Genomic DNA, 27,804 nt, shown 5'->3' on the forward strand with positions numbered 1-27,804 from the left:
TGTGTGTGTGTGTGTGTGTGTGTGTGTGTCAGCTGCAGTTTGTGCAGCTGAGTCAGAGAGACATAGACTACTTATTATTAAGATTATTCACCTTATATCAGCTCATTGCATGGCTATTGAAGTCTAGGTTTGTGAGTCTACTCAAATGTCAAATGAATAATGTGATGCATTTATAAAATATATTCATATAAGTAGGTTATGAGTAGGCTACGACCAAACCATTGCTAGAGCATCCTTTATCCTGTAGCCTATATTTGGACATTACTGCATTGTTTTAATGTAGGCTATTTATATTAACAACCATCCAATTTTCTTCTTCACGTTAGGGTCAATGATCTCAATATATAGCCTATCTATATCTTTACACACAGAGCAATAGACTATTATTCACTGGAATGGAATATAACACGATATGAATTTCTCAAAACTGGGGGAATACTGTAACGCGTTTAGTCCTGTATATGTGCCTTGAATCAGCTGCTAGGCTAAGAATGTTCTTCTCGAGACACCGTAGTTTGAAGTGCGGAAATATGGCGAACTGAGGAAAAGTTGACAAACAAGTGTAAGTAGTGCATTTTCTTTGAATGTACGGCGTTGAAAATGTCACATACAGCGTATTTCTTCTTATTTGAGGGTACACATATGATTGCTGTTAAAGTCAATTAGGTTCAGTTGTAATTTGCGAGATTATTAGACAGTGGGATGTGCCACATCGGCTGCCATTGACTAATCACTATGGAGTGCAGTCAAGCCCAAACCACGGTCTGTCAGCAAACTTTTATGATTTGTAGTCCTCGCTCGCTGAAAGCTAACGCTAAACGATACATTTTAAATAGGTGTACGTGTTACATCTAGTTTATCTTTCCCAGTAAAGACAATAAATGAGATGTCGTTGGAACAAACATAATCTGTACATGCTAAACTTAACCTAACTTTAGGTCTCTCGCTAGTTAAAAAAAAAGTTTGGATGAGTAAGGGCATGTTCTAACAGCCACGTACACTGAACTCGGACAGTGACGGAGATAAATGATGTAATTTCATTTCGTCCTGTTTCTGCTTAATGATTTCTAACGTCATTTCTGAATTGTATAAGATAGCTGCAATAACTGATGTTTATTTTTTATCATATAACGCTAGCTAATAGGCACCTATCTGTTAGTAGGCCCTGGAGAACTTGGACAGCCTTATCTTGAACACAGTTTGTATTAACGTATTTCTAAATTATTATTTTCTTTAGTCGCTGTCATGTGAGCAAGAAGAGGTACCCCCAAAGTTGGATCACAAATTCGACTCCGTGTCGCCTTGTCTCAACCTCCACCTCGTCCTAAACCATGAGCAGCATGGAGGAAGCAGAGGAAGCAGCCGAAGAGGATCCCCCCGAGGATGCGCCCAAGGAAGGGGACGTGTGGGCATCGTCGGTTCGCTGCCTGGGATACCTGTCCAGTCTGAACCTGGCGGTGGCTGTGTGCTTGGGCATGTACGTGCGCTACGAGCTCTCGTCTGAGCCTATGATCCTGGTCATCTTCATCCTGGGCCTGTTCGTCTTAGGCATCGCCAGCATCCTCTACTACTACTTCTCCATGGAGTCGGCCAGCATGAGCCTCTTCTACCTGTGGTTCGGCTTCCTCCAGGGCCTCCTCTGCTTCCTCAACAGCCCGGCGCTGGAGGCCGACGTCAAGGAGCAGGTGACCAATTACCTCCTGCTGGCCAGCGTGTCCGCCCGGGCGCTCTGGGCGGTGACGGAGCGCATCGGGGGCAGCGTCCGCTACCGGCCGACGCTCCTCACCTCCGAGGAGATGCTGGAGCTGCTGGGCTTCGCCATCGCCAGCATCACCCTGCCGATGGAGAAGTCGACCGCCCTGCTGGCCCTGGTGCTGGCCCTGGCCGCCACGGTGGTGGACCTGCGCATGAAGTCCCTCCTGGCCCTGCCCAACCTGGCCTGCTTCGCCGTGGTCACCTCGGCCTTCTTCTTCAAGGCCATGAGCGTGCGCACCAACCCGTTCGCGCTCGGCTGCTACCTGGGCCGGCTGCTGTGCGACCCGCTGCTGGACGTCTACTTCAGCGGCCTGCCGCCGACCGACCGCTGGCGCCCGTTCCTCTCGCTGGGCCGCCTCTGGCGGAAGCTGTCGCTGCTGCCGCTGGCCCTGCTCGAGGGGGCCTTCTTCGGGCTGTGCGCCGTCAAGCTGGGCCACCTGGAGCTGTGGTACCTGGTCATCCCGGGCTTCTGCGTGTTCGGCCTCTTCTGGCTGCTGTGCCACGCCGTGTTCCTGGCGTCCCTCTGGGGCTTCCACTCCAAGCTGGACGAGTGCCAGAAGGCCCACCGCGCCCAGGCGTCCGAGCTGCGGCCGCTCGACCGCGTCATGGGCGCCCGGGGGATGCGCCACTTCTGCCTGGTGTCCGAGAGACTGGTGTTCTTCAGCCTGCTGTCCACAGTCATACTGGGCGCCGTGTCCTGGCAGGTAAGGGGGGCACGGGGGGGCGCTGGAACTGCAGATCAGGGGGCACATTGATCAAGACTGGCATACAAAGTTGTTCTCTTTGTGTGTGTGTACTGTGTGTGCTGGTCCATAGTTACTGTAAGAACCGTGATATGATTAGGATCAGGCATCAGGTTAGAAGTCTATAGTCTCAGTTTATCATATTTTACAATGGGTTATGGTTGGTGTGGTTGGATGACTGAAATATCCACTACTGAATGGAATCTGCAATTGCAGGTTAAGTCAATGGCACTGTGCCTTCACCTTAGGTCATTAACACCAGAGGAACCAGTTTAGTGAGATCATTCCCTCTTCTTTCACTCTCTCAGATTCACACTCCAATCTGCTCTAGCTCTTCTCACTTGCTCTCTGCCTCAGCTGAAAAGACCCCCCTCTCTCTCTCTACTCTCTATCACTCTTTCTCACTCACTTATCTTCTCTCTCTCTCTCTGGCTCTCTGCTTCAGTGAGATCTCAGCTTCACGTGTCACCTTGTCTAGCTCTGTATAATGATGCTCTCACATTCGAGCCTCCATTGATTGCCAGAGAAATGCTACTTTTTAAACATATTCATCAGTTCAACTCAGTATTATATTCAGACTATAGGCTATAGCCTAGTGCCATAAAGTATGAATGTACGTCTCAAAGCGCTCTGCAGAGCCTAGCTTGAACATGAGATTAGATCACTTGATCCCTTGAGAACAGTGCACCATGAGTACGGTATACGACAATAAAAAATCCCTCGTAGGATGGAATCTTTGGGCAGATTCATGGCTTATGGGGGAGGAGGGCATGCTGTGGTCAGCTGGTTAAAGAGATGGATACATACGTTCAGCAGAATAAGTACAGTACTCGCCAAAAATCAGGGGTATTCGGCTTTTGGGTGAAACTTTAGGATGAACCTAAAATCCACTATTTCCTTTACAGCTGAACTTAGAATTTGACCTTCTTCTCTAAGCTTTTGAATGTGCGTGTCCAACATGTTTTAGTACTTTCTGTACTGAAACATCACATTTCACCCGAGAGCCAGATATCCCTAACGTTTTGTGAGTAGTGTATGTTGCCATGTAGAAAGATCCACAGTACAACAAGCAGAGTTGGTATAGGATGGAGGGAGTAGGGAGAGGCATTAGTCAATGTAATGCAAACAAATTTCCATGCTATTATCACTGCTGTTACCTTACTCTAAAACCTACCTTACACCGACAGACTTTGACAAGATTTGGGAAAGATTCTTGAAAGATAGTGTTTTGACTAATGCCCCTCATTCAAGCTTTACTCAAAAGACTACAATCTTTCAAGAATCTTTCCCAAATCTTGTCAAGGTCTGTCAGTGTAAGGTAGGCTTTAGTCAGCGGACTGGTGGTGTTTTTGGCTAATCATGAAGGTCCCCCTAGTGATTACGGTTCTGTGCTCACCTTGGTAAACTTGTGGCTTGCACAATGAAGGACCTAGCTACAAAACATAACTAATTGGACCGAAAACCAGATATTTGACAAGGTTATACCATTTATTCTAACTGATGGGAGGTGTACAAATGAGGCTGTGATGATGGTGAGGATGCTGTTTGTTCGTGCACAAATGGGTTGTTTTGTTGGTGTGGTGTCCGTGGCTTGGTGAGTCACAGCACGCAATAAAAAAGGACCGGATCGTTGTAGTGTCAGATGAAGTGGTCTTTGTTTGTGGCTCGGAATTAAATTATCTCTCGCTGTTGGTCTGTACTGACAAAGACCGTCAACAAACCCAGCCCTGGAGCGCATCAAAATACACATGTGAATAGACAGTGCCGTCTGTGTTTTTCCTCTCTCTCTCTCTCTCTCTTTCTCTCTCGCTCTCTCTCTCTCTCCCGCTCTCTCTCTCTCTCTTACACACACACACACTCAGTTATGCCTCCATCATTCCTCACTCCTCCGTTTGTCATTCTCTCCATGTGATTATGCAGCTCTGGGTAGTTTGATGAAGTGTTTTTGCGATGCTGTTCCCCCAACAAGCTGTCAACCTTTTCATGATGTTAAACTGTTTGGATTACTATCATTTCTTTGTCCTTTTGTACTCCCAGACTTTGTCTCTTGTTCTGATTTCAGTCAGTGATTGATTGGCTGAGTGATTGATTGATTGATAACCAGAATGTAGATCAGAACACTGCTGACTCTGAGATCAGCATGAAGCTGACCTGAGTCTGGGGAGAATATTGGATGTAATAATAATAATAATAAAGCTCCATTGGCCTTTGGAATTGAAATAGCCCCACGTCATCACATACCCTTCACTATACCTAGAGATTGTCATGGTTTATTTCAGTCAACCTAATAGCTGGCATTGAAAGATGATCTTATGGAGAGCACCCCATGACAATCGTGAGATATGGTGAAGGGTATGTGATGATGTGGGGCGATTTTAATTCCAAAGACCAAGGGAACTTTATCAGGATGCATAGTATCCTGGATTCATGAACTAACTGGCCTTTTAAAAAATATATATAAATGTGGCACAATTAAAAGATTAGCATGGGAAGATCTAAGGTTCCTTTGTGGTTGATAAGATATTAAAAGCTGAGAGATATATGAAGGTGCAGTCAAACCTACTAGTGACAAAGGCATGGATTAGTTTCTGCATCTTGTTGAGTAAAAAAAAACCCTGTACTTTGGCAATGTTTCTCAGGTGGAAATAAGCTGTCTGGGTAACTTTACTGATATGGGGCTTTAAGATTAACTCTGTATCTAAGATGACCCCTTGACTTGTCACTTCCCAAAATGACTAAGAGCGGTGTCTCGCTGTGACTTTGGTCCAACCAAAAGTACCTCTGTTTTGTCATCATTTAGTTTTTTTTTTTTGTTTTTTTTTTTTAAATGTTGCTCATCCACTGATGAATGGAGGCTGAGCATGTGATAAGGGCGCAAAGGTCATCTAGGTTAGTAGGCTCCACAGAAATATATAATTGGGTATCTGTACAGCTGTGAAAGTTCAGAGAAAGAAAAGAAGTCGCACACAAAAGCTGAATTATAAGAACTTGTATTGATAACATAAACCGAAATATATAATGAGCCAAAGACAGAAAAAATGGGAAACAAACGTTTTGGGTCTAGCCCATCATCAGCATTCCCTGTTGAAAATCGTCACCCAGGTCAAAGGTCTTATATAGCCTGGGTTCCGCTAGTCCTTCCCTGACACAGCTGTGAAAGTTTACATTTGGGGGCAGCCGTGGTGTACTGGTTAGGGCTTGTAACCGGAGGGTTGCCGGTTTGATCCCCGACCAGTCCACCACGGCTGAAGTGCCCTTGAGCAAGGCACCTAACCCCTCACTGCTCCCCGAGCGCCGCTGGTTGGGCAGGCAGCTCACTGCTCTGGGTTAGTGTGTGATTCACCTCACTGTGTGTGTGCTGTGTGTGTTCACTAATTCGGTTAAATTGGGTTAAATGCAGAGAAACGAATTTCCCTCACGGGATCAAAAAAGCATATATTCATTCATTCATTCATTATGCAGACTTATGATGTTTCCTAACGGAAGCATACTGTATAAGGGCAAAAAAAGCAGAGGACCACACCTAAATGCACGTCATGTTTTACAGACACATGATATAGACTAAATGTCAACATCTCTGCCTGTAATGTAATGTAGGTCTGAAACCAGTTTACAGTGAAGTGAGAGCACTGGGGTGGGGCTTGCCTGGCTAGTGCAGTTAAGAGGGCCACTTGCAGAATGTGCCTTACAGCAAAGATCCTTAATTACTGACAAGATAGAGCATCATAATGCATCTCTATGGAAGAAAAATTTGGACAGTTCCTGTCTGCTTAAAGAGGCGTGTCGCAAAGACGGTATAGTGGGATATCGATCTCTGTCAGATTGGCAAGCAGTTCAGTTCAAATGTTAACAGGTCTGCTTAAAGGGGGATTTAGCCCCCCTCCCCTTTGCGAAGACAGAACGCGGAAATGATCGAACGTTTGCGCCTCTCGCTCCGCTTTAACCCTCTCTGCTTACAGTAGGACCTCAGGGAGGCCAAGCCCTCCTCTGCAACGCAGCATGAGTTAATTTTTTCCCCTCTTTTATCATAGAGTAGACCACTGAACTCATACCGGACCGTGACGTCTGTACTTTTACATCCCATTGAATTATCACATCATGATGTCATGTCTGTCTGCCGTTGCTTTGTTAGCATGACTGTTTGGATGCCGCGTTGCCAAAGATAGAATATGTGAATGATAATCTAATATCTCTCTCTCTCTCTCTCTCTCTCTCTCTCTCTCTCTCTCTCTCTCTCTCTCTCTCTCTCTCTCTCTCTCTCTCTCTCTCTCTCTCTCTCTCCCTCCTCCCTCCTCTCTTTCCCCCAGCTCTCTAACGGGCTGTTCATGGGTGTGCTGCTGGTGGTGCTGCCGTTGGAGTCGCTGGCCCACGGCCTTTTCCATGAGCTGGGCGGCTGCCTTGGAGGCACCTGTGCTGGATACGCCGTAGTCGTACCCACCAGCTACTACAGGTACACACACACACACACACACACACACACATGCAAACATACACACACACACACACTCTCTCTGTCTCTTATTCGTACACACACACACACTCTCTCTCTCATTCGTACACACACACACACACACACACACACACACACACACACACACAGACATACACATAGACACACTCTCTTGTTTGTACACATACTCACACACCCACACACACTCTTATGATCTCGCTGGCTTGCTCACACATACACGGGCACACACATACTGTGTATGCTTACTTGCTCTCTCTTGTAGGCTTTTGATAGGCCTGGAATTAATGCAGATGATTCTGTGGCACACTGTAGAGTTTTTATATTCAGTATAAATCACTCAATCCTTATCCATCTCTTGGAAATGGAAGGAATGTTTTGTCTGTGTGAGCATGCATTGAAGTTCAACAGAGCTCGGCTTTTCTGTTTAATGTTTTAGACCCCAGATTTTATAAGAGCAGCTTGACTAGAATCTCAATCCATCTCTCTCTCTCTCTCTCTCTCTCTCTCTCTCTCTCTCTCTCTCTCTCCCTCTCCCTCTCCCTCTCCCTCTCCCTCTCCCTCTCCCTCTCCCTCTCCCTCTCCCTCTCCCTCTCCCTCTCCCTCTCCCTCTCTCTCTCTCTCTCTCTCTCTCTCTCTCTCTCTCTCTCTCTCTCTCTCTCTTTCTCTCTCTCTCTTTCTCTCAATCCCCCCTCACACTCTCACACCCACCCAACCCAAATACACAAACACTTAACTGAGTTTAAAAAGCAACTAATGGACATGAATGAACACAAGCTTGTTCTGTGAAGAGGGAGGCTTTAGCTGTCTGAATGTCAATAACTGGCTGTGTGTCTCTGTGTGTCTGTGTGTGTGTGTCTGTGTGTCTGTGTGTGTCTGTGTGTGTCTGTGTGTGTCTGTGTCTGTGTCTGTGTGTGTGTGTGTGTGTGTGTGTGTGTGTGTGTGTGTGTGTGTGTGTGTGTGTGTGTGTGTGTGTGTGTGTCTGACAGGGGTTGTGGGGTGTGTGTGTGTGTGTGTATGTCAAGGGGTTGTGGGGTGTGTGTGTGTTTGTGTGTCGAGGGGTTGTGTGTGTGTGTGTGTGTGTGTGTGTGTGTGTGTGTGTGTGTTGAGGGGTTGTGTGTGTGTTGAGTGTGTGTGTGTGTGTGTGTGTGTGTGTGTGTGTGTGTGTGTGTGTGAGTGTGTGTGTGTGTGTGTGTGTGTGTGTGTGTGTGTGTGTGTGTTGGGGATGAGCAGCATGATGAGTTAGAGTCAGTGATTGGGCATGTGGAGCCATGTGCAAGCCGGGTGCTCAGTATTCCGCTGGCACCCCGTGAACAGGCTGGATGGCTGCAAGGCAAGCGGGCGAGGGCACACAAGTGGAATGCGGTGGAGTGTGTGTGTGTGTGTGTGTGTGTGTGTGTGTGTGTGTGTGTCTGTGTGTGTCTCTCTCTCTCTGTGTGTGTGTGTGTGTGAGATGTGTTGTCTGACAGGCGCGATCATGATTTCTACAATGATGAGTGCTTCTCAGGGACGGCAGAGGGGAGGTGAAGAGGAAGGAGGGAGGGAGGGAGAAAGAGAAGGAGCAGAGTGGCTGATAGAGAGCAGAGGTGGAGGGATGAAGGGAAGAGAAAGGGAAGAACAGAAGAGAGACGAAGGAGGAGGAGAAGAGAGGTGAGAAGGTGAGAAAGATAGAGGAGAGGTAAAGAAGAGGGAAGAGAATAAGAGTGGTTGATACAGAGTAGAGTTGGGCCACACAGTTTTGGGGGGAAAATATCTAATTGTAATTCATCTGACAAATCTCAGGGTTGTGATTTGATTTGCGGTATAGTTTTTGTACAATATAGGCTTTAAGTTGGGCCACTGCTGATTGGTAAGCATGCCTAGTGAATGAAAAGAACAGCCCTCCTGATAGGTGAGTGTCACTGTCACAGGAGGAGGCTGACCTAAATATAAGAATCATAGATGTGACAAGATTAACCACCAGAACAGAGTTGCAAACTGCACGATTAATTGCAGCCTTAGCTTAAGTGCATCAGTTCGAATCAATCAAGTGTGCATCCCTAGAATAGAGGCCGAGAGTAATGAAGAGAACAGTGAAGAGGTAAAGAGGGATAGAGAGAGGAGGAGGAGGAGGAGTAGAAGAGAGGCAGATAGAGAAGAGGGGTATAAAGGTGAAGAGGATTGAGGTATGGAGAGAGAGAGAGATGTTTTTTTTAGTTAATGCTGATGAAGAGTAGAGGGGATAGCATGGAGGGGAACTCAAGAGAAATGGGTAAGACCTTTGACTTTTATACATCAAGTAAAAAACACAGTACATCAAGTGACAAAAAAAAACCCCACTCCATATCCACCACAGGCTATAGCCCCCTATTAAACTCCACAGCCCCATCTACAATCTATACAATCTACACCTACCCTCACTAAAGCTCCTAGAATACACCACAGCTCTCCAAAGGTTGAGACATCGTCCCGTTAGCTAGTAAAAGGCTCACCACACCTTTTTATCCCGTCCTTAAACTAGAGGGCAAGAGGAAGGGTTTAATGTTAGCATGGAGAGAAGGAGAGAGGGATGGTGAGAGAGAGAGGGAGGGAGGGGGGAGGGGGGGTTCTTAGATGAGCTGGTCTTTTATTTTAGCCTCTGGTTTTTGGAATTACTGGAACAGACAGATATACAGATATCACTGACATCATTATTGCTAACATCACTCGCAGGCAGGCAGGCAGACAGGCAGACAGACAGACCTCGCTCACTCACAAACATACAGACAGACAGATGGACCTCGCTCACTCACAAACATACAGGCAGACAGATCTCGCTCACTCACTCACTCACAAACATACAGGCAGACAAACAGACCTCTCTCACTCACAAACATACAGGCACACAGATCTCGCTCACTCACTCACAAACATACAGGCACACAGATCTCGCTCACTCACTCACAAACATACAGGCAGACAAACAGACCTCTCTCACTCACAAACATACAGGCAGACAGGCAGGTGTCACTCACTCACTCACAAACATACAGGCAGACAGACCTCGCTCACTCACTCACAAACATACAGGCACACAGATCTCGCTCACTCACTCACAAACATACAGGCAGACAAACAGACCTCTCTCACTCACAAACATACAGGCAGACAGGCAGGTGTCACTCACTCACTCACAAACATACAGGCAGACAAACAGACCTCTCTCACTCACAAACATACAGGCACACAGATCTCGCTCACTCACTCACAAACATACAGGCACACAGATCTCGCTCACTCACTCACAAACATACAGGCAGACAAACAGACCTCTCTCACTCACAAACATACAGGCAGACAGGCAGGTGTCACTCACTCACTCACAAACATACAGGCAGACAGACCTCGCTCACTCACTCACAAACATACAGGCACACAGATCTCGCTCACTCACTCACAAACATACAGGCAGACAAACAGACCTCTCTCACTCACAAACATACAGGCAGACAGGCAGGTGTCACTCACTCACTCACAAACATACAGGCAGACAGGCAAGTGTCACTCACAGACATAGTCAGACAGACATACAGACCTCATTCACAGATAGACAGACAGACAGACATTGCTCACTTAGACATGCAGGCATACAGACAGATATCGCTCACAGACATACAGGCAGACACAGACTGACAGACAAGACCTCCTTCACAGACAGACAGGCAGACAAACAGACAGACCTCCTTCACAGACAGACAGACAGACATACATAAACTCCTGACATCACTTACTGCTCACAAACATATAGACAGATAGACTGGCAGACATGGCTGACGTCAGTGAATCGCAGACATACAGTCTGTCATGAATGACATCTCTCACAGACACACAGTCTTGACTTGCGTCAGTCACATGCACACACACATGGGCAGACAGACGTGACTGACAGAGTTAGGATGATCGAGAAGAGACCTCAGACCGAGACATGCAGACATTTCTGCATGAATAGTTCAGTGGACACACACACACACACACACTGTCAACAGAGGTCTTGTTAGATCCATGTTCACTGCCTGCAGCTTTCATCAGCTGTGGCTATCTGAGGTAAACTACACAGTGAGGGGAAAACACTCTGGCCTTATCATAATGCACACACACACACACACACACACACACACACTTTCCTTCTCCTCTCCTCTACTCTCCCTCTACCCCTCTCTCAAACACACATACACCCACATTTCAACATAAGATCTCATTAAAACATGTTTTTATTCACAAATTCTCTCTTCCCTTGATTTGATGCACTGCAATATTTTCTCAAGATCTTGCCATTTCTTTGTCTCCAATCTCTCCATCTTGTCTTCAACTTCTCTTATACTTTCTCCCTCATAGTGTCTGTGTTAACTTTTATATATGGGTGTGTGTGTGTGTGTCTGTTTCGATTGCTATGTCTGACTGTGTCTGGTTTGAGTTATTTTAAATCGACATGGCCTTGCAGACAGGAGAAGGTGTCTGCAAGGATATGTATGCATGTGTATGTGTGCGTGTGTGTGTGTGTGTGCGTGCGTGCGTGCGTGCGTGCGTGCGTGCGTGCGTGCGTGTGTGTGTGTGTGTGTGTCTGTGTGTGAGAGAATTTGTGAATGTATGTGCTTGTATAAATGGTTGTGTGTGAGTGTTCTTGTATAGGTGTATGCTACTGCTGTGTGTGTGTGTTTGTGTGTCTGTTTGAGAGATGGCTAGACATGTTGATCAAAGCTTAATATTTCACCAGCCTCTCAGCCTTGACTCTTTGCTTTAATACTTGCACTTACCAGAGACTAATGTTCATACATACATTCAGTAGGGTGATTACAGTACCTCCACACCACACATACACACACACACACACACACACAGGTTCATTTATGAATGTGATGAATGTTTTGCCCTGACCTATATACATGCAGTCACAACACATATGAACTTTGCACACGCAAACATGCACACACAAACATGCACACACACACTGATTTGAGGATGTCCATTCAAAAACACTCTTTGTATGTTAGTTGCCAAACTCTAAAGCTTATGAATGTATTTAGAGGTGGCTTTGATGTCTAGAACCAGACTTTCTAGCCCCTCCACACACACACACACACACACACACACACACACACACACACACACTAACTTGGTTACAATCGGTGACTCATGTCCACGAGTGTGTGTGAGGACGAGGCGCTTCACCTTGATCCAGTCACAGTCTGCCTCCCCTAACAACCGACACGAAACCCAGAACTCTGAGCAAGCAGTGACGGTCTCCCCTAGCCCCCAACCGTTACCGCTCATTTTTTCTCTTTTCTCACCCCCTCGTCAGCGTGTCTCATCCCCAGGCTTCTGTTCTTTTTTCTTCTCCTTCAGCGACTCATCTTTTGTTCTCTCGCTCATGTTTACCAATCCTCCCTCCACCTCCGTCGCCCAAGTCGTCATCTCCGTCTTTGTCTTGTTTTGATGAAGTTTAATTTCCTCCCTCTGATCTAATCAATCTGATGTACTTTTTTAAATCACTTCCAGTAACACACGCACGTCAGTTTTCTCTTCTGTGTCTTCCTGCCAGGGGTGTCACTCCTCTCTCTCTCTCCACACACACACACACACACACACACACACACACACACACAGAGAAAACACAAACACACTCTCTGTTCTCCTCATCTCCTGTACTCGGCACTGATGGCCATTACCACCCACACACACTTTGGCTGTAATGGCGCCCAGTCCACACACACACACACACACATTTAAACGTTTTGTTTGAAGATCATATTCCAAGATGAAGGATTTAGATATTTTCAGACATACTATATACGTGCTCTGGCATTTCTGCAACGAAGACAAAGCACTCGTTTGATAAATCTGCCAGTAGGCCTAATGGAGAAATAACTTTAAGAAATAATCTGTACTGCAAAAACGAATGTTGGTGGCTATTTAAACTATCTAGCGCAGTGGTTCTTAACTGGTCTGGCTTTGGGACCCACAATTTCCTATGTTCATAAAGTCGCGACCCATATACAGTATTTATTTAGCGTTCAAGCCAACGGATATGGTGAACTGCATGGTAACATACAAAGTGCCTGTAGACCTACTTGTCAGGAACATGCAGATGTTTGGCGTTACATTTGCGTTTACCACTAAAATTATGTCTAGCATGACCGGTCACATAAACATTGCTTATGTCCCTGGTAATGACTGACATTGGCTGCGCATAAAGTCTGTTAAAATAAAGGTACAATATTAGGTCTGATAAGGTAGCACTTTGAGTTAAAGCGACCCAGAATGGTTCCGCAACCCATTTTTGGGTACCGACCCACCAGTTAAGAAACACTGATCTAACGGGTGGTTTAACAGCTGCAAGACATAGAAACATGTGCAGGAGAAGAACTCACACTCTATCGCCACTTCTCACTCACACACACACACACACACACACACACACACACACACATACACCCTAACTTTCCTAGCACACATGCACCCTAACTTTCCTAACCCCCTCTCTCTGCCCCCACAGTGCTGACGGCCAGCCGGTCCTCCTCCCGCCGGAGCAGGTGCAGGAGCTGAACGCGCGCTCTACCGCCGCCCTGTCGGCCGTGCAGCGCCTCTTCTCGCACCACCTCATCCACCCGTTCGGCTGCGACTACTCCACCAGCGGCCTGGGCCTGGAGGCCCTGCTGGCCAAGCTCCGCGCCTTCCTGGAGCTGCGCACCGCCGAGGGCCCGCGCCACGACACCTACCTGCTCTACTACAGCGGACACACGCTGCGCACCGGGGACTGGGCACTGGCAGGTGAGAGGGAGAGTGTGTGTGTGTGTGCGTGCGTGCGTGCATGTGTGCATGCTGCTGGAGTTGTCTGTTGTCTCGTTGGCTTCGAGCATGCGTTGTCCACACACACTGCACAGTGTGTGTGTGTGTGTTTGTGTTTGTGTTTGTATTCTGTGTGTGTACTGTATACTATGTGTGTTTGTATTCTGTGTGTGTGTGTGTGTGTGTGTGTGTGTGTGTGTGTGTGTGTGTGTGTGTGTGTGTGTGTGTGTGTGACGTACTTGGGAGCGAGTCATTAGGTTATGTGGGGAAAGAGAAATGCTATGCCTCATACAAAATGCTCATGTCGATTCACTTGCATAATATGTCAAGCTTTGGCAGCAATGACTTCATTCATCCATTCATGCCAATTCAACATCATGCCATGAGGGGGTCGAGGGAGAGGGTAAGCGACACCTACCTGCTCTCCTGCGGTGGCAACATGCTGGGCACCGGTGTCTGGGTACCGGCAGGTGAGACGGGTCATATGTCTAAATCGGTAGTTATGTGGAGACAGAGAGGGTGGGGGGTAGAGAGAGAGAGTGACAGAAAGGAAGAAAAAGGAGAGAGAGACAGAAAGGAAGAAGGAGAAAGAGACAGCAAAGAAGAAGGAGAGAGAGACAGAAAAGAAGGAGAGAGACAGAAAAGAAGATGAAGGAGAAAGACATAGAAAAGAAGAAGGAGAGAGAGAGACAGACTGGAAAAGGAAGGAGAGAGAGACAGAAAGGAAGAAGAAGGAGGGAGAGATGGAACAGAAAAAGAGAGAAAGGGAAAGAAGCCCGAACCAACTCCTGACCTGACTCCACATCAGCAAGCACACACAGTACGTGTTGGAGACTGAGCACTGGCACATGTGACTATGTGCACACACACACACACACACACACACACACACACACACACACACAGTACGTGTTGGAGACTGAGCACTGGCACATGTGACTGTGTGTAAATGTGTGAGGGAGAGAAAGAGATAGATAAGAGTCTGACAGAAAGAGGAAGAGCAAGATAGACATTTAGAATCCTGTGTGTGTGTTTGTGTGTACATATGTGGGCATGAGTAGTGGTATGGAGAATCCCTATCTTCAGCTAAAGTGTTGAGAACTGAAGGATTGGATTCCCAGGCCCCTACTCTGCTGCGGTTGCCAGATAAGAGCAGGATGGCGCTAGTTGATAGCCCAGCGTGTCTCTACGCCATTAGGTGCGTGTGTACTTTGCTGCTCTCCATTTCTGTTTCATGGGGTGTTAATATTTGCTTCCTCGCCGAGAGGGAAGAGAGAGAATTGGAATGACCGAGTGTTTGATACCAGAGTTGAACACTGAAACATTCATTCAGTATCTCCCTCTCTGCCTAGAAGGGGCACAGGAGCTGCTACCATGAAGGAGGGAACCAGTTTGTTATAGTTTGTTTATATAGGGTTTTTTTTTGTTGTAGTTTTTCTCATTTGTTTATATACGCGCTGCTGATGACACAGTGGCTGCGTGATTGGTCCATTTGGCCTTGATCATACACAACAAATACCGACTGTGTAACCAATCATAAATGGCTAGTTTCAGTGGAAAAGTTAGCTGGACAACTCAAAGAAAACAAGAATGATTCAGTGCAGCGTATCGTCATTGTAGCTGAGCTGCATGGACATCTGAGCTGCATGGACAACTCTACGAAGAGTAGAACAAACAGGTTGCTCGAAGCAACTTACAGTACATTAAGTGAGGAGATATTTGCTGAATGTCACACAAAGTGTTACATATTAGAAATTGCTTGGCATCGCTTATTCAATGGCTGTCTACCGAACTAACTACCAGTAATTTGCGCAGTACGAAGACAAACAAAGTACTTGTTTGATAAATCTGCCAGTACACCTCCCTACTGCAAAAACGAATGTTGGTGACTATTCAAACTATCTAGTGGGTGTTTTTAAAAGCTGCAGGAAATAGAAGCTTCATGGTCATGGCCCATGTTCTGGTAAATTATTTTCATAAAATTTCAAGTTGCCCTACCATAACTTCACTCTCCAAACTCTTCACTTCACTGTAGCCAATTAATTGCATGACAGTAAGCTATTTATTTTCTGTACAATAAACCTCTTCTTTTTGCAGAATTACGCACTTGGCTACGGAACACAAATAGTGTTTGCGCAGGAGAGAGAATGCACGCACACGCGCAGCGATTAAAGAACTTGTAGGCTGTTTGGTTACCAACAAACAATGTTTGCCAATTCACCTCAACTCAAGACTTCAAGGACAGCATTTTTTAAACAGTAACAGGAAGGATGGAGGCAGAAAGTGTAGAGGAGTCAAATCAATGAAATGAAATGTACATTTAAATGAAGAATTTGAAATTAAGTATCTGAAGAGTGGAGGGTTGTGGGCAGTGAGTGTAATGAGACACACACACACACACACACACACACACACACACAGACACACACACACACACACACACACACAAACACTATCACTTCTCTGTATCTAATGCACCACACCTGATTAAAGTCAGAGTTATTTACTGCCCTTGATTAGCCAAGGAAGGGGTTTGAAGGGTTGGGGTAAAGAGCTTAGTCAGCTTCATGCAGAGCAGTCACACACACACACACACACACACACACGGCACACATTTACATTGCGTAATAATGACATTAAGAACTGCCGTTCTAGTTTGACTTGACACCATTTACAACTAGTGGCCTTTACTGTCTCTCACTGGCTGAAGCCCTGTCCAAGATGTGGACACAATTGTGTTAAATGTGCTGGAGCAGACTGTGTGTGTGTGTGTGTGTGTGTGTGTGTGTGTGTGTGTGTGTGTGTGTGTGTGTGTGTGTGTGCGCACTGCAGCTGAGTGCTCTGATAGGAACTGGAACGCGATCAGAAACTGTGAGAGCAGTGTGGTGATGGCGAGTGCTGGGGGTGGACGGGGGGGACGGGGGGGTCGAGCTGTCAGATCCAGCGAACAAATTCCTCTCTGAACCATGACACCGTTGAACTCGGCCTGTTGTTTCCAGTCTCCATTACGGAGATGCCACTCTCTGTGCTACTGGAGTCGTCTGTGGACTCTGAAGCCTCAGGATGCGCCAGCCACATAAGTTTGTGTGTGTGTGTGTGTGTGTGTGTGTGTGTGTGTTTGTTTGTCTCTCTGTCTCTGCCTGTGTGTGACTGCACTGTATGTGCTGTTGGAGTTGTTTGTGTTTAGGCTTCAAGCTGATGAGTGCGTGTGTGTGTGTGTGTGTGTGTGTGTGTGCGTGTGCGTGTGCATGTACGTGTGTGCGGCAGAGCCCTTTGGCCCATCTGACCTGACTCTGCTCTGGCCTACATTGTTGTTTTGTGAAAAGAGGGAAATACAATAGTCATACAATCAAGCCTCCGCTTTCTGCATATGTAATTATCCTCCGCTGATAGATGCTTGTATCGGTGAACAAAAGAAAACAGTATTTTTCTCAACACAATAAGGCAAAGCCAAATGAGAAAGACAAGGCCAGAACATTCACAATGTGACACTCAGAGCAAAAAACAGCCACGCCGGCTTCCCACTGTGAAGGACCATGCATTGCACCAGCAGCTTATCAATTAATAACCACTCTCGGCCTGGAGAACAAGCACTTGGGTTTATTGAGTTCATTGTTTGAGTTCGGAGTTGTGTAGACGTTGCTGGGGAAATTAGTTTTTTTTCTCTGAAAACGTAATCAGTTCTCAGGGGGAGAGGGCGATGTTTGAGCGTCCTTTTCTCTTGGCTCCCCTGTAGTTCAATACCTTGGGTCTTTAGTCTTGGATCATCAGTGGTGGCCTCCACACAAGAATTCTGTTTTGAGCCGAGGATGAGGATGAATATGGATTGGATGGAAACTCATCAGAGAGAAGATTTCACTGTGAATATTCACTGAAAGAGAGAGGGTGGCCCAGGCTGCAAAAATCTGTGTGTGTCTGTCTAGGTGAGTTTCCATTAAGCCTGAAAATGCGGAAATCTAAAATGCGATTAATGGAAACGTGAATATTGCAACAGCTCACAAATATTGCACAAAAGTTTTTATGCTGGCATGAGGTGGGTTTTCAGGCCTATTGACATAGCACTATTTTGCAAAAGTGAAATGGAAACACATGTAGGTCACATTTAGGTGAGTCACATGACACGACACATTCAAAAAGGTGACGCATTGTAGATCCGTTGTTATTTTTATCTGAAATAACTATCGCAAGTATGTTATTGATAAGATTGATGATATGTAATCGCACTGGAAACACGCTTTGTGCAATTATGCTTTGTCGAATTTCGACAAATATCGCTTTTATTTTGTACAAAGTTATCATGTGTTCAGTTATCGTGTCTGTGTCTGTTTGTTTTATATTCGATATGTCGTAGATTAGAATGTTCCGCTGAATGTTCATCAGGTCCATCAAGCCATCAGGGTTGTCCTTTGCATTAACATTCGTTACTACCCAGGCAGCAGGCTTGGTCACTCTCTAGTCTGTAAGCTTTGCCTCTCTGTCAGATACTGTTCTGTATCTGCATCATATTCTGAATCCTCATGGGCTCCGCATGGCGCTGGGTAGGAGAGAGAGAGAGAGAGAGTGAGGGTAGGAGAGAGAGAGAGAGAGAGAGAGAGAGAGAGAGAGAGAGAGAGAGAGAGAGAGAGAGAGAGAGAGAGAGAGAGAGAGAGAGAGAGAGAGAGAGAGAGAGAGAGAGAGAGAGAGAGAGAGAGAGAATAAACCCCCCTCCCCCCAACAATAAATAAATAAATAATACAAATATGTATATACATATATATATATATATATATATATGTGAATATAATAGATATATAAATAAACATACTACAACACACATACACACACCTCCCTCATACACACCCATACACACTCAAATCTACACACACTTGTATCTATTTAATTATTTTCCTCCTTTCTATCTTCACCCCCTTCTTGCAAATGTATTGATTCACTACAGCCGAGTGAATGCTTGTAAAAAAAAAAAAAAAAAAAAAAAAAAAAAAAAAAAAGAAAGAAAGAAAGAAAGAGGAAAAAAGGAATGGGAAAAAAAAAAAAAAAAAAAAAAAGTTTCTTTGATTATGATTCTTGTATGCTTTTTCTCCAGCGTTTATAGGCTATACCAATGTTTAGGATTTGTTTGGATATCAAAATGTCTTTTCGTATTAGCACTTGGAACATTCAAGGTTTAAACTCTGCTCTTTTCGGGCTTAAAAGCCAAAATCCAGAATTTATAAAAGCAATTAAAGATATTGATATTATAATACTGCAAGAGACCTGGTACAGAGGGGGTGAAATCACTGGCTGTCCACCGGGTTACAGAGAAATAATAGTTCCATCGATAAAATTAAAGTCAACTAAACAGGGTAGGGATTCAGGAGGTCTTTTAATATGGAGCAGAGCTGACATCAATTGTGAGTTAATTAGAAAGGGTAAATATAATGCATGGCTGAAAATTGGAAAAAATATCATAACCACCCCAAAAGATCTGTTTCTATGTACTATCTATATTCCTCCATCCGACTCACCATATTATGACGAAAACACATATATAGAACTAGGAACGAGATTAGCTACTATCAATCGATTGGACATGTAATGATATGCGGTGATCTAAATGCTAGAACCGGCGAAGGCCTAGATACAGTAAATACTCTCGGCGACAAATTCATAATTGGACAAAATATACATTTTCCTACTCATCTAACCAGAAACAACTATGATAAAACAATAAATACTCACGGTAGGGCTTTGTTAGAGCTCTGTCAATGCCAGGGTCTATACATTGTCAACGGGAGACTAAGAGGAGACTCATTAGGACAGTTCAGTCCTTGGATGCAGTACGGTCGATTACTTCATAACAGACCTTAATGAAAATAATTTAAGGGCTTTCACAGTAAATCCTTTGGCACCATTTTCTGACCATACACAGATTACTCTCTATCTAAACAGAACTAATGAACAGCCCAACTTTTCCCATTCATCTATAATGCATAGGATGAGTAAGACCTACAGATGGTTTGATAATAGCAAAGACCAATATATTAAAGCAATCAAACAAGACGACTCAAATGCAATGATATATATGTTTCTGAACAACCTCTATTCAATGGACAAAGAAGGAGTAAACAATGCTGTTACTGATTTAAATAAAATATTTGACCATATAGCCAAATCCTCTGGGTTGCTATCCCATAAAGGTAAAACAAAAACTAAAAACAAGAAACCAACTTGGTATGATACAGAATGTAAGACATTGCGGAAAGATTTAAGGAAATTATCAAACCAAAAACACAGACAACCCAACAATGAGGTAATTCGATTACAATATGCTGAATCACTGAGAAAGTACAAACATAAACTTAAGACTAACAAATCTAGTTTCCTGGCAAAACAAATTCATGAATTAGAGGAATCAATTGACTCCAATAATTTCTGGGAACACTGGAAAACGTTACAAACGAAAAACTCAGAGGAGTTAGCCATACAAAAGGGAGATATATGGACAGATCATTTCAAATCCCTGTATAAAAACAACCCCTTAAATAACCACCAAAAGCAAATACTTCAAAAATTGGAAAAATTGGAACAAATTATAAAACCCTATCAGAACCCTTTAGATATGCCAATTACTGAAAAAGAACTGGAGGAAAAAATAAAAACTCTACATCCCAAAAAGGCCTGTGGGTTTGACAACATTCTGAATGAAATGATCATTAACACAGACCCCACCTTCCAAAGAGCCATTCTTAAACTCTTCAATTTAATTCTTAATGTAGGGCATTTTCCTGATTTATGGAGCAAGGGTCTCATTTCACCTATATTTAAGAGCGGTGACAGGCAAGATCCAAATAACTACAGAGGGATATGCATCTGCAGCAACATAGGTAAACTATTCTGTTCCATAGTAAATTCAAGACTAACAAACTTTATCAATCAACACAACGTACTAAACAAAGCACAAATTGGATTCCTCCCAAACCATAGGACCTCAGATCACATTTTTACATTGCACACTATAATTGATAAACATGTTAAACAAGACAAATCCAAATTATTCACTTGCTTTGTTGATTTCCAGAAAGCGTTTGATACAGTGTGGCACAAAGGTCTCCTCTACAAATTATTAGATTATGGGGTCGGTGGGCGAACATATGATGTAATAAAATCAATGTATTCCTCAAGCGAATGTGCAGTCAAGATTGGAAATATGCAAACAGATTTTTTCCCCCAACACCGTGGTGTCCGCCAAGGCTGTGCAATTAGCCCAATGCTATTTAATTTATACATTGATGAATTGGCCATCAAAATTCAACAATCCACAGACCCTGGTATAAAATTATTAGACACAGAGGTAAAATGTCTTCTCTATGCAGATGACCTAGTCCTTATAGCACCAGATGAGGTAAGCCTGCAAAATAGCCTGAATATTCTAGAAAAATTTGCGGAAAATTGGTCACTAAAGGTTAACTTGAAAAAGACAAAAGTTGTAGTGTTCCAAAGAAAAAACAAAAATAACAAAATTATAAATTTTTCAATTGGCAAAGAAGTAATCGAACAAACACAAGAATACACTTATTTAGGAATCTCCATCAACTCAACAGGAAAATTTGATTTGGCAGTAAAAAACCTGAAAGAAAAAGCACAAAGATCTTTATATGCTATCAAAAAGTCAATTCAAGCCAATATTCCGATAAAAATATGGTTGAAAATTTTCAAACAAGTCATCGAACCTATTGCCTTCTATGGGTGCGAAATATGGGGACCACTTTCAAAATATGAATTCGCAGACTGGGAAAAACACCCAATCGAAGCCCTTCACACTGATTTCTGTAAAAGGATTCTCAAAGTCCACAGAAATACCCCGCATAATGGCTGCAGGGCTGAACTGGGCCAGTTCCCATTAATTATCAAAATTAAAAAAAGAATTCTAAAATTTTGGAAACACATGCAATTTAGTGACCCCAACTCAATACATTATAAAGCCCTAAAAAGCACAGAATTAAATATAGAGAAGAGTCCCCTAAATCAATTCATTATAAAGCACAGCAATCTCACTCCAATTAATTTGACGATGTCCAAAACTAAAAAAGATTCAATACAATTAGCAAATAAAATTCATCCAAATGGTATCATAGAAAAAGAAAAAGAAAAATATATATCATATTGGACAGAAATAACGAAAACCCAGCATAAACTTGATTGTTACCTTAGTATCAATCACAAATATGAATTGGCCCCATACCTAAAAAATCTCAATGACACAAAACTATCCAAAATATTGACAATGTATAGACTCAGTGAGCACAACCTCAATATTGAAATAGGCAGAAGGAAACAGACCTGGTTACCTAGAGAGGCCAGGCTGTGTCACCAGTGCCAGGATAGTCAAATAGAAACAGAGCTGCATTTTTTAACCGAATGCCAATATTATAAAGACCTCAGGGAAACCTTCCTCACCAAAGTTAGTGGCACACACCCTGACATTTTAAATAAAGATAATGAGGGCAAACTTCAATATTCCTAGGTGAAATTCCAGAAATCACACTGACAGCTGCAAAATTTGTATTAGCCTGTCACGAAAGACGAAATGCAACCGTAAGCCAGTGATTCCACCCCCTACATTTGTTTATTGATTTTTCTTATCTTTATTTTCTCTTTATATTTATTTGTCTATTTTTTTTCTCCTCTCCCACCCCCCTTATAATTACTATTATTGTCACCTGTTTTACGTTTTGTTTATTGTTGTTATTATTATTATTATTAAGTTTTGTTTATTATTGTTATTATTATTATTATTATTATTATTGCTATTATTATCATTATTATTATTACTTGTAATGCTTTGGCAATATTGTAACCTGAACAGTCATGCCAATAAAGCACAATGATTTGAATTTGAATTTGAGAGAGAGAGAGAGAGAGAGAGAGAGAGAGGAGAGAGAGAGAGAGAGAGAGAGAGAGAGAGAGAGAGAGAGAGAGAGAGAGAGAGAGAGAGAGAGAGAGAGAGAGAGAGAGAGAGAGAGAGAGAGAGAGAGAGAGAGAGAGAGAGAGAGAGAGAGAGAGAGAGAGAGAGAGAGAGAGAGAGAGAGAGAGAGAGAGAGAGAGAGAGAGAGAGAGAGAGAGAGAGAGAGAGAGAGAGAGAGAGACACAGACACAGACACAGACACAGACACAGACACAGACACAGGGGAGAGTAAAGAGGCCACAGGGCACCAGGGGACAGGTGAGAGGAATGGCCCCTCCTGAAGGATTCTGGGTAGCCGCCCAGTCTCGTCCGAGGCTCCTCAGCGCTCCAAGGGCGATTGCCCAAAACTGTAAAGAAGTATCTTATCTTGGCTCCGCCCCGACAGTGCGTTCAATCTTCCTGCCTGCCTGCCTGCCTGCCTGCCTGTGTGTGCGCGTGTGTGTGTGTGTGTGTCTCTCTCTGTGTGTGTGTGTGTGTGTGTGTGTGTGTGGGAGAGCACAGCAGGGTATTAATCCTGATGAAGGATATTGAGTGTCATGCCCCTGTGTCACTGTGTTTGATCAGAGGAGGCTGTCTGAATAACTGCCAGGGCCTTGGTGTGTGTGTGTGTGTGTGTGTGTGTGTATGGATATTCCGGGGAGGGGCAACTCTTCCTGGCACGTTCCCATAAACACAAAAACACACACACAGTTGCTGATTCACATAGACTCTCACATCATATTTCTGTTGCGCTCACAGTTCCCTGTCCACATAATTTTCACACACACACACACACACACACACACACACACACACACACACACACACACACAGTCCCCTTCTCTCTCTTCCGGTCACACACACATACTGGATTCCCACTCATGTGGGGACTCATGTGATTACTTACCATCACACATAAAAATGGCTGACGTAACTTTAGCTCTCCATCTCTCCCTTCTTGTTCCAGTCTCACCCCATCATCACTCTCTCCTCCTCAATCCACCCTCTCCTTTTCTATCCCCCCTTTCTCCTGAACTCTCACATTATGTCATCTGTCTCTCCTCTACTCTCTGCTCCTTCAAGCTGCAGGAAAGGAGTATTTGTCTAAAACGTTTGCATACACCACCAACAACCCAGTTGACGTACAAAAGTTTGCTGAAATGCCATCATGTGTCTTCAGTGATGTAGTTGGCCAAATCTCATCTGTCACATGAGCAGTTAATAAGGATGGGGCGGACAATGTGTAGACTAGACAGCGGCCGCGCATTACAAACTAACCCGTGCATTTCTATGGCTGATTCTTTGAGTGCTGTGTCTGCTTGCAAGACAAGGTAAATGCTTCGCTAAATAGGAAGTTTTTGTTATGCCATGTGTAGCTCCACTTCTTCATGACCTCCTACTTCTAATGTAAGCATCAACTGGGACACTCTGAGGCGTATACTGCCCCCATCTGTTCCGGAAGAGTCACAGCACAGATACTTACGCTGGCATTGGTGCTTACGGGCAATCATATGTGTTTTTTCATTTTAGATTGAAAAGTATTGGTTCTCGTGACATCCCTAGTGTGTGTGTGTGTGTGTGATACAGATACTGTACTTATGCAAGCATTGATGCTTACGGTGCTTCAAAAACATGGGCATTGTCTGTGTTTTTTCATTTGAGAATCAAAAAGTATCATAAGTATCGGTTCTCCTGACATCCCTAGTGTGTGTGTGTGTGTGTGTGTCCCTCTCTCAGGCGGGGACAAGCTGCAGATGCACCAGCTCCTGGAGCTGTGGCGGGAGCGCAACGCGGACCACTGCTCGCGCCTCATCCTGGTGCTGGACACGGACCACTCCCAGCCCTGGGTCCGCACCGTGCGCCGCGTCGAGGGCCTCTACGTGGCCGTGCAGGGAGCCCAGCTCCACGACACCACCGCCACCACCGCCCCTTCCGCTGCCCGCAACCGCTCCACCGACCTGGAGGCCGGCGACCCCCTCCTGGGCGACTCGTCCTCGCCGCCGCGCCTGGGCGACTTCACCAAGGCCTGGGTGGACTACAACTGCAGCGCCGCCGTCGCCGAGGGCAACGGCCGTCCCTGGGCGGAGCAGGCGGGCGCGCGTGGCATGGAGGCGGACTACGGCGTGTCCAAGCCCTGGGCCGACTACTCGCTGCACCTGCCCACGGGCAGCGACGTGAGCCGCCACTGGGAGGCGCACTTCCCGCGCGCCACCTACCCGGCGCTGGCCGTGGCCAACTGGTGCTGCGCGCTGCAGCCGCTCTGGGCCTGCGCCGCCTGCCTCCGCTGCTTCCGCCGCCTCAAGATGACCTGGTGCCCGCCCAGCGTGCTGGACACCGGACAGGGCATACGCCTCGTGCGCTCTTGAGAACCGCTTTACACACACACACGCAAACACACACACACATGCAAACGCACACAGCATAGACAAGCACACGACCTCCGTTCTCCTGAAAAGAAACATCCCACTGGTCTGCTTCTGAATGCAGGTGCTGTGTGCCAATGTTGACCGTACCTTAATGTTAGGCCAAATACTTACCCATCACTACCACACACACACACACACACACACACACACACACACACACACACACACATACACACACGCTAACACACACAGCATAGACAAGCACACAACCTCTGGTTTGACCAGGACGTAGAACAGGGCATGTTACTAGTGTGCTCCTGAAATGAAAATGTTTCTGAATGCAGGTGCTGGTATACTATTTGTGTGCCATCTCCGATTGACTGCACCTTAATGTTAGGCCAAATACCTAAGACCCCCTCCCCACACACACACACACACACACACACACACACACACACACTCTCAACGCCTCACACACACACACACACACACACACACACACACACACACACACACCAGGCTGTCAGCTACTGTGACATTGACCCACTGTGACCTTTGCCAGTGCCATCTTGCCATATTTTTTATCGCCAGACTTTAATTGCTGTTTACAGATGGCCAACACAAACACACACACACACACACACACACACACACACACACACACACCTGTTCACAGACATGAAGCACATATATGTACTCACAAACATACAAACACACAGATAAACTGCAGTTTTATACTGAAGCATACATCCAATCCATGTGCACAGAGCCTCATGCCTTCAATACTCTTTCAACTTCAGACACACACACACACACACACACACACACACACACACACACACACAGACTCAGAGACACACTGGCTCCCCAGTGGTAAGCTCTTGTTTACGGTCTATCGCTCCTATTGGTCTCCTCCCTCTCCGTGTAATGTTAGCTTCTCCTCTGTGCCTTCTGCTTCTGCTCCGTCTGAACAATCAGAAAAAGAGTCTCCGTCTCTGCTGCCTTACACACACACACACACACACACACACACACACACAGATACACACACACACACACACACACAGATGCGCACACACACACACACACACACACACACACACACACACACACAGATGCGCACACACACACACACACACACACACACACACACACACACACACACACACACACACACACACACACACACACACACACACACACATACACACATACACACATACACACAGACACACACACACACACACACGAAAACATCATCCTGGATGTACATTCCATCTGTTCTCCAAGGCCAGATCTACAGCCTTTCTTTATTTCTTTTTTTTAAGCCCCCTTAATGTTGGAATCATTCCCATGAGCCATGCCTTTTATTGTATGCCTTTATTTTTTTTAAAGGATGTGTTGTTTTGTGTTCTTTAAAAGCCTTCTAAGGGAAGCCAAATGTTTGATGATGCCTTCGTTTTTTTTTTCTTTTTCTTTTTCTCCCCCATATGAATAACAGTTGTATGCTGTTTTTTTCCCCCTACCTCCTGGGTCACTTGAGGTAGCATATCACCAGTATTTGCTCTCGGAGATGTCCTGACACAAAAGTCAACATGCAGAGAGAGAGAGAGAAACAGAGAGGTATGGGTTATCTCTTTAATTTGTACGATCCACTAGGACACTTTTGCGTCTGTCGACTGGATCCTCCCGATTCTCAAAACAGATTAGCGCTTTCCTGGGGGGAAAAAAAAGAGACGTTCCGTCAGACAAGGGCTTCTCACATCGACAGTAGATTCTTGAGCCATCACAGAAACCTTACGCTAAGCAGACACTGGCCCTACTGAAGGTCATCTTAAGCAAGCTGCTGAACTTCGACCCTTGACCCCTCTAGTGCCCTGGTCAGCTCGGGACTTACGACCTAATCTTTTTTCTAAAAAAATTAAGACAAATGTTTGAGATCTTCATAGTTTTTTTTACATGCCAACATGCCTTATAATATAATTATATAAATAAAAAAATAAAGAAAAATAAAGATATTTTATGTCCTTACACATATCTGTCGGTGTCTGTCTATTTCCATCCATTCATTTGCACACATCAAAGCTTTAAGGCCATTTGGGGTCGTGTATGTTGATAGTAGAACTAGTTTTATGTTCAATAGTACAGATGTGTGTGTGTGTGTGTGTGTGTGTGTGTGTGTGTGTGTTATAGACAGCTCATGCTCCTATCAGACTTTCTTTTCAGATTCTTGCTCCAGTCCTGATCCTGTAAAACACACACTCTTAATCAGTGAAGACTGTGTTGTGACTGATGACGGCTCATGCCTGAAGGACCCTCAAGACACTATATGGCATGTGATGTGTGTGTGTGTGTGTGTATGTTGTGTATGTGTCTGCGTATGTCTGGTTGTGTGTTTTTCTCTGTGTGTGAGTGAGTGAATGCATCCTCGCCCTCTATAAATGGCATGAAATGGATGTGTGTTAGCCCCAGGACGTGGCATCCATGTCAGATGAAGGCATTGTTCTGGAAAGCCGCGTTGAGACGCCCACTGCCACAGAGGAGCCCGAGTCGTGAGTACGCCGAGGGGTTGCCGATCACAAGACACACCCTTGATTGACAGGCACAACATCCTAATTTAGTCGGCTTTTTTCTCGTTTCTCTACTTTGGCTTTAAGATTTTCATACACTCCCACATGTCTCCTGTCAAAGGTTTGGGTACACCTAAAATAAGCCTGTTTACAGTTTTGGCTTCAAATAAGCTTG

At 44.9% G+C, this 27,804-nt stretch overlaps 1 protein-coding gene across 1 annotated transcript; it reads left to right on the forward strand.

The window, feature by feature from the left end:
- The first annotated feature begins 496 nt into the window (after positions 1-496).
- On the forward strand, positions 497-27,050 carry tmem168a (transmembrane protein 168a). Its single transcript, XM_062518420.1, has 5 exons — positions 497-562; positions 1,238-2,459; positions 6,806-6,948; positions 13,478-13,752; positions 24,431-27,050. The coding sequence occupies exons 2-5, from the start codon at positions 1,332-1,334 to the stop codon at positions 25,057-25,059; spliced, it is 2,175 nt and encodes a 724-aa protein (XP_062374404.1). The 5' UTR covers positions 497-562; positions 1,238-1,331; the 3' UTR covers positions 25,060-27,050.
- Positions 27,051-27,804: the final 754 nt, after the last annotated feature.

This window comes from Sardina pilchardus, chromosome 17 (assembly GCF_963854185.1).
Source record: "Sardina pilchardus chromosome 17, fSarPil1.1, whole genome shotgun sequence".
NCBI lineage: Eukaryota > Metazoa > Chordata > Actinopteri > Clupeiformes > Clupeidae > Sardina > Sardina pilchardus.

What these genes read in the sequence shown, in the direction of transcription:
- tmem168a (XM_062518420.1), top strand. Translation starts at nt 1,332, where the DNA reads ATGAGCAGCATGGAGGAAGCAGAGGAAGCAGCCGAAGAGGATCCCCCC. An exon ending in TGGGCGCCGTGTCCTGGCAG is followed by an intron (nt 2,460 to 6,805) that starts GTAAGGGGGGCA and finishes TCTTTCCCCCAG; the next exon opens with CTCTCTAACGGGCTGTTCAT. An exon ending in GTACCCACCAGCTACTACAG is followed by an intron (nt 6,949 to 13,477) that starts GTACACACACAC and finishes CTGCCCCCACAG; the next exon opens with TGCTGACGGCCAGCCGGTCC.